At 53.4% G+C, this 8,082-nt stretch overlaps 1 protein-coding gene across 1 annotated transcript in view; it reads left to right on the forward strand.

The window, feature by feature from the left end:
- Window positions 1-136: 136 nt before the first annotated feature.
- The window catches only part of LOC103803878 (protein kinase C beta type), a gene marked incomplete at its 5' end in the record, with an annotated part of 45,839 nt that continues 37,893 nt past the window's right edge, over window positions 137-8,082 (forward strand). Inside the window, one exon of the mRNA XM_009076458.1 lies at window positions 137-265. Within this exon, the coding sequence (XP_009074706.1) occupies window positions 137-265 (129 nt within the window). The remainder of the gene's footprint in view (window positions 266-8,082) is intronic.

Genomic DNA, 8,082 nt, shown 5'->3' on the forward strand with positions numbered 1-8,082 from the left:
CCATTTGCTGCATGTTTGTCCCAGAATTCCTCACAACGTCCCAGTTTGGAAAGAGGACAGGTTCTCTCCTTCCCCTGAGCCCCCATGAGCCTTGGCAGCAGTGGCAGGGTGCTGAGTATCCCCTTGTCTCCCCCAGCTTGTATGATGAACGTGCACAAGCGCTGCGTGATGAACGTGCCCAGCCTGTGCGGGACAGACCACACCGAGCGCCGCGGGCGGATATACATCAGGGCTGACATCGAGAAGGACGTGCTCACCGTCGTAGGTAAGTGTATGACAGCTGCCACCTGCAGCAGTGCCAGCACAGTGCCCAGGAGCAGCCACCTGGCAAGGCAGGACAAGACTTTGAGCCTTCTCCAGGCACACTCCTGTCCTCTGGGAAAGCCTGGCTGCGGCTCCAGGGGCTCCATGTATTAGTGGTGCTTCCAGTATAGACTTTTTCCAACGGTTTTTTGAAGCATGTACAATTTCAGCATCCACAGGCCCTTGGGAAGGGAGAGCAGAGAGTTCCTGCCTTTTGCTATCTGTGTAAAAGTGTGCTGTTTCTATCCTGCTGCTTGTGTGATGGTGAATATCCCTTTCCTCCTGTTCTTTCCACACTGTTAATGGTACCTGGGCTCGTTCAGGTCCTGGTGGGAATCTCAGATGGTCTTTTTGTCCGAGTAGAGCTTTGCAACCTTCTTCCACTGATTTGGAGCCTCCATGGCCTCCCCCTCTCTCCTAGGCATGTGCTGCCTCCCCCTTGGTGCCAGAGCTGAGCTGCTGGGGTCAGGCTGTCCCAGTGGGTGGTCACAGTGTGAGGCACGGAGGGACATCAGCCCCTCCACAGTGCCGTGGTGAGGATAACCCTCAGCCTTTTTATTTCCTTGCTGTATGGGGAGGCAGAGCATGGTTTGCAGGACAGGCTGCCATGGCTGTTTGTGGAGCTTCCTGGTTCCAGGGGCTGCATGGATCCAGGGGCTTCGTGGATCTGACCACCCAGTGAGGGGCAGGAGCCATCCCACAGCATTCACCTGCAGGGATGTCCCCGCTGGTGGAAGATGGGGCCAGAGGAGGCTGTGAGGAGCCAAGCAGTGCTAGGCTCAGCAGAGGCTCCTGTCCTGCCTGGAGTGTCCCAGAGACCCTGTGGCCACCCACATGGAAACCCCTTGTTCCCAATCCCAGTTTCCTCTGTTCTAGAACTCCTCTGTTCCCAGCAGGAAACAGGATTATCCCATCTCTAGATGCTTTTGCAACCCAGATTTTGAGCTCCCAGAAGATTTTGCTTCCCCCATGACCTATAAGCATCCCACGTAACATTAGGCCATGTTCTCATGAAGCCTCTTGCCCCCAGCATGGGGAGATCAGACCACAGATGTGACTCTTGTTGGGTACCAGTGACCAGCATCTCACAGAGCAGGTGCCAGGGGGATTGGAGGCAGGGATTGCTCTCTGTGGGCACAGCAATGACAGTCCCTCTGGGGTTTGTCTGGCAGAGACTGAGCCAGTGCTGTGCTGGGGGAGGAGGTTGCTGCCCACACAGGGTCCCCAGGCAGCTCTGGGCATTTCTGTCTCTGCAGGGGCGGCCGAGCTGTCGTGGTTATTCACAGATGAGTGAAAGCTGTGGGGTGTGAAGTGCCCCCACCTGTCCATGCTGTGAGGGCCAGTGCTTCTGAGTGGGCTGGGTGTACCGGGCTGTGGCACCCATACAGCACCAGATCCTTCTCCATCATCCCACCTAGCTAGGTCCCCCCAGAGAAGTCTGGTTTCCCTCATCCTGTTGCAGCAGGAGATACTGTGACACCCACATGGTTTGTTTCTGTGGGATGAGGTTGGCTTTATGACATCCTGTGATGCTTCTCACCACTCTGGTGCTGCTTGTCCCCTGGGGAGAGTGAGGACTGCCAAGGTCCTGCTGCTCTAGGCTGGCTCCTCACTCAGCTGAGTGCATCCCAATGGAGACATCTGCCATGTGTGTGAGCCTGGTGGGACTCCAGTCCCTCCACACCAGCCCCTGCTCTGCTCCAGCAAGGGGTGACCCCAGCCAGTACCCCCGGGGTGATGGGAAACCAAGGGGAGCTTTGGTCTGTTGTGTGCTCAGCAGCTCCTGTGCTCTAGGGTGGGCAGGTGGTGGCACAGGTCACCTCAGTCATGTGTCAGGAGGTAGTCAGGTGTGATCTGGGGGTGTGCAGAAGAGCCAGGATCCTCTGGCCCACAGAGCCCTGAGGAATATTTTCAAGGAAAATACCAAGTTGCTGAAAATGTTAATGAAAAACTGAAAGACGTTGTGGAGGATGTTTTGATTTCTGTTTTATTCGTCCTTAAAGGAAAGTTACAAGGAACCTGGCAGAACTTTGTTTCTCATAAGTCCTGCTTCCCAGGCACCTTCCTGGAGGGTCGGACTAGGTGATCTTGGAGGTCTTTCCAACCTCGATGACTCCATGATTCCCTCCAGGGATGAGGCTGGTACCCAGCCTCCACCAGATGCCAGCAGGGTGCAGAGCTCACCCTCCCGCTGGCACCACAGGCTCCTTGACACTGTTTCCACTGCTCCGGAGGCAGGGGAGGAGCTCTCCCAGCCTGTTCTGTGCAGCTGGATTTTCATTTCTTCAGCTGGGTTTGAAAGGCTGGTTTATTTCTGGCCCTTTATGGAGGTGTTGGTGAAAACATGTCAGCTGTTGGCTTTTCCAGAAAGGCAGGGAAGAGTGCTGAGTGCTCCAGCTCCACTGCAGAGCTGGCGGAGGAGTGGGAGTGCTTTGGGAGAGGAGAGGCTGGCACTGGAGAGCCCAGGCAGGCCCCTGCCCTTCCAGGCAACTTGAGGGGCTTGGATTCTCGCTCCAGAACTTGGAGGGGAGGTGGGAAGGTCTGCTGGGACCCAGAGCACAGGTGTGCACCCAGCCCTGGGGGATGGAGCCACCTAACACTGTACTGGGCACTGCCAAAGCATCTCGAATCCTGGGGGCAGTTTCGGGCCGCTCACAGCAATTGTGGGGCTGGAGCATGTCCAGGGAAGGGAACGGAGCTGGGGTAGGGTCTGGAGGGCAAGAAGCAGCTGAGAGGCTTAAGGGGAGCTCAGCCTGGATAAAAGGGAGCTCAGGGAAGACCTTCATGCTCTCCACAACTCCCTGACAGGAGGTTGGAGCTAAGTGGGGTCAGGATATGCTCCCAGGGAACAAGTGACAGAACAAGAGGAAATGGCTTCAAGTTGTGCCAGGAGAGGTTTAGGTTGGATATTTGGAAAATTCGTTCATGGAAAGGGTGCTCAGGCAGTGGAACAGGCTGCCGAGGGTAGTGGTGAAGTCCTTATCCCTAGAGGGATTTAAAAGCCATATGGATGTGGCACTTGGGGACGTGGTTAATGGTCTTGGCAGTGCAGGGGCAACAGTTGGAGTCGATCTTAGAGGGATTTTCCAACCCAAACAATTCCTGCAGCACCTCCCTTGGCCACCCTGGGGAGAGTGGCTCCCAGAGGGCCCCAGCCTCGCATGGGGAGGCAGCAGCAGCCAGGCTTCCCCCAAACAGATTGCTGGTGGAAAATGCCCTTTACACATTTTCTGCAGGAATATCAGTTTGGGGCGGGCAGGGGGTGGATTTCTGTCAGGAACAGGAGCGACAGCTCGGTGAGGGGCGGCAGGTGGGAGGCAGAGCCCCCTGAGCCTGGCAGGGTGGGGAGGCAGTGCTGGCCAGGGGAGGGTGAGCTCACTTTGGTCCTGCTGTGCAGGAAAACACAGGGGCTGGGCATGGGGAGAGATGTTCTGTCTGTCCCATCAGGTAGGAGACCCTGGTCCAGGAATTTTGGAGGCTTTCCTGTGGCAAAGAGCATCACAGCTATTAAGAGTGAGGTGTGGAAGGTGCCCAGGTGCTGGGAGGAGCAGGCAGGATAGAGTGGGGCAGGGCAGGTGGGGCAGGGCCGATGCCTGCAGGTGGCAGCATGGGCACAGCCAATGCAGGCGACAAACTCAGTGCTTTCATTTTTTCATCGACCTGACAAATTTGACAGGAATTTGCCATATGCTGCTCAGCTCTGTGCTTTGCTTTTCTCCTCCTCTGATATTTTATTCTTCTTTGTAAATCTGACCTTTCCCTCCCAATGGAAAATGCAGATTTTTCATAGAATCATGGAATCCCAGAATGGTTTGGGTTGGAAAAACCTTATAAAGATCACTTCATCCCACCCCCTGCCGTGGGCAGGGACACCTTCCACCAGCCCAAGTTGCTCCAGGCCCCATCCAGCCTGGCCTTAAACACTTCCAGGGAAGGGCCATCTACAACCTCCCTGGGCAATAGCTGTTAAGAACAGTGATTGTTTGGCACTGAAAGAACAATACCACTTTGGAGCATGGGTGTGTGTCTCTAACCCCCTGGTGCAGGAGCAGACGTGGAGTGGGCAGGGCACTGCCTGGCTGGTGTGGGACATGAGCAAACATGCATTCAGTCTGTGTCCTGGTCTGGGCTTTGATCAAGTGTCTTATTAGCAGGAAAAGACTGTGGAATAAAGTGGGAAATCATAGCAAATTAAAATGTCATCAAGTCATTTTGCGTTTTTGCTTCCGTAATAGAAAAGCTTCGGAATGCAGATTACTCTGAGCCTGTCGTATTAAGAGACATAAATATCTGAGTCTGGGAAATGGAGGAGTGGGAGAATGTGGAGACTGGGCTGAGGGTCTGTGAAAACTATTGCTGCTCCGAGAGGGAACCTGTTGGGAATGGTAACGAGACACTGGCCCAGGTTGCCCAGGGAGGCTGTGGCTGCCCCAACCCTGGCAGTGTTCACAGCCAGGTTGGCTAAAGCCTGGAGCAACCTGTTCTGGTGGGAGGTGTCCCTATGCAGGGCAGGGGATTAGGGCTGGATGATCTCTAAGATCCATTCCATCCCCTCAACGTTCTATGAAACTGGAGCACTCTCCTGCCCAGCAGTCAGGAGGTGCCTCTTCCCACCACGTTCAGGTGGAAGATGTGTCCCATTGTTGTTCATCTCTCAGGGAATTGGTGGTGTAAAAGGGAGAAGATTTAAAGATCTAAAGTCTAAAAGGGATTAACAGGCAGAAAACCTGTGTCGGGTTTATTCTGAAAGATCAGGGTGTGTTTGGGTGCTGGAGACTCTTCAGTGTGTTTACGGGCCTTTGACCATGTGCATGTGAAGCAGAGTGTGTTCTCTCCTTGTACAAGAGCTGCTGAGCATGTGGACTCTGTTGGGTTCTCTCTGCTCCCTTGGAAGTCTCAGCAATGTACTGGCATCCCCGTGGCTCCTGTGGAGCCAACCCAGAGGTCCAGCACCCCTGGGGCATTGCAGAGGTTGCTGGGACGAGAGCTTCGCTATTTACTGAGCTGATGAAGGAAAGCATTGACCAAAACTGAAACCAATTATGCTATGATTAGATAAACGAGCTGGAAGTGTGTTAATTAATAATCACCGGCCCAGGAAGATGCAGCTGTAATGAGTCCTGTGCCTTTGCCATTGTGGAAGCATGTGCAAAATATTCCTGTCAGAGCATTAAGTAAATGGTTTCACTCATGAGGGTGCTGATCTGAGCACTGGGTGATGCTGGGGTGGGGCTGCTCCTGGCCAGGGTAGGGTGTGCTGCCAGAGGGAGGAAGATGAGTACGTCAGTCCAAGAGCCTTCCCTTCTCCCAAAACCCATTCAGGAGGTGTGGAATTGGGAGTGCTGCTGACATGGCCATGGGGAGATGAGGTGTCTGGTCTCTGACAATTCCTTGCAGCAAGCAGGACTTTGGAAAGGTTTTTCATAGAACCATAGAAACCTGGAATGGCTTGGGTTGGAAGGACCTTAAAGCTCATCCAGTTCCCCCACTGCCATGGGCAGGGACAGCTGCCACCAGCCCAGGTTGCTCCAAGCCCTGTCCAACCTGGCCTGGAACACTTCCAGAGATGGGGCAGCCACAGCTGCTCTGGGCAACCTGTGCCAATGCCTTTTCCTTTGGAGGGCAGTGGGAAGCAGAATTCCCTGCCCTGAACATGCTCCATGGCTTTGCACGCTCAGAGAGGACTCGGTAGCCTGTGGGAGATGTGTGGAGTGTGAGGTAGGAGTGGGTTTGTTGTAGCTCTTTTTATTTAATGTAAAAGTGAACCCCTATGTGGCATATTTAGCAAATAACTTTCTGATCTTTTTTTATCCAATGTATTAATCTTGTCTTCCCATGGAAACTTGGGAGCTGGAGGACGCGGATCCTTGCCCTGTTCTTGTGGCCACAGTGAGCTGCTGGCCATGACCTTCATGGTTACTGAGCTGCCTGAAAAGCCTGTGCCCCCCTGCTTTGGGCATGCTGTAGAGTGATGTTTCTCCCACATTTTCCCTCAGAGATGTGGGTGTCTCTTCCCAAGCCTGTTCTCCCCGTTACGGCTGGCTGAGGAATTAGAAGGTGTTGTCTGAATCATTTATTTGGAAACTATTGCACATTTTACAGAATAAATTATTCAGATATCATTCACCAGCTCTACCTGCACTGCCCCCCAAACCCCACAATCCAGTGAAGCCCAAAACTTAGCAAAGCCTTGTCCTGACCATGGCCTGAGGCCTCAGTGGTGTGTCCTTGGCCACAGCCAGGCTTGGTGTACCCACAGTGGTTTAAGACCTGCCTCGAACAGGATCGTAATATTCTTATTCATCACTGTTAATAATGATGTTACTACTTCTTAATGATGCACAAAAGTGTCAGGATATGATAGATGTAAAGCTATTTTGCATCAAATCTAAGTGTCAGATGAATGCCATAAACACTGGAGAGGAGCACGTCTCCCCTGCCGTGAGGTATCGCGGCTGTGCCACTTCAGGTTTTCATTCTCCCTCCACTTAATTATTGATTTCTGCTTGAAAAGTCAGAAAGTTTCTTAAGGTCAAGCGGAAGCATTTTGTTTTTATAAATGAATAGATGAAATTATTCCCATTAATGAAATTTTGAGGTCTGCACGCTGAGATAATAACATGAGGTAATCAAATCTCATGCTTCAGGGCATAAACTGATTAACTTCGAGGTCAGGAATTACTTCTCCGGTTCCTTAAAGAAGTGAAGGATGGGCTGATAAACAACAGAGGGTTGTTCATTAGTCTCCAGAGGATGTTACAATGGCTATTGGGACAGCGAAACGTGGAGCAGAGTCGGATTCCACGTGACATCATTTTGCATCCTATCTCGGTGTGGGGCCGTGGGTGTGAGACCCCAGAGCCTGCAGCTTCCAGCCCGTGGGCTGGTTTTGCCACTCACACAGCAGGGCTGGGGGGTCCCTGCCCTGACTCCAGGGCAGGTGAAGGGTGTTGCTCTCCAGTGAGGACTGTGCCCACTCCCCTGCCCTGGGTGCTGGAGTCAGGGCAGGAGCCATTTGGTGCCTGGTGCTGTGAGTGTGAGTGGGCTGTCCCCCCCTTCCCTGAGGCTCCCTGTAGTGCAGGTGGGCAGGGACACTGAAAATACATTTTCATTATAATTTTAAAGCCAGTAAGGTAATAAAAGGCATTAAGAGCTCAGGGGGAGGGTGTGGAGAGGCCCCAGTTCCACAGGGCACTGGGAGCATCGTTCCCTGTGCCGTAGCAGCACAGGGAGCTTGAGGTGGTGGTTTTACAGGGTTAGAGAAGGGATTTGGAAGGAATTCTCCCCTGTGAGGATGATGAGGCACTGACACAGGTTGCCCAGAGAAGCTGTGTCTGCCCCATCCCTGGGAGTGTTCCAGGCCAGGCTGGACAGGGCTTGGAGCAACCTGGGCTAGGGAAAGGTGTCCCTGCCCATGGCAGTGGTGGGACTGGATGTTCTTGAAGGTCCCTTCCAACCCAAACCAGTCTGTGATTGCAGCACCCCCAGCAAGGTCACTGTGTACCACTCAGGGATGAAGTCATTCCTTCCCCTTCTGCCAGAGGGGCAGGAGGTGGCTCTGACTCTCACAGCTGCCTCATCCCAGGGGGTCTGAAGAACATCCAGAGCTGCAGAATGTGGATGGAGCTGCCTGGCTCCTGCAGTGGGCAGGCAGCAGTTCCCAGCAGGCTCACGCCTCTCCCTGTCTCACAGCCCCTGTCAGCGCTGTCACGTTTGATAAATGAGCTCGTTTATAAATGCAGATTTGAATTTTGGCTACAAGTTTTATCCCTGGAGCTG

This window comes from Acanthisitta chloris, unplaced genomic scaffold, assembly GCF_000695815.1.
Source record: "Acanthisitta chloris isolate BGI_N310 unplaced genomic scaffold, ASM69581v1 scaffold336, whole genome shotgun sequence".
Lineage (NCBI taxonomy): Eukaryota > Metazoa > Chordata > Aves > Passeriformes > Acanthisittidae > Acanthisitta > Acanthisitta chloris.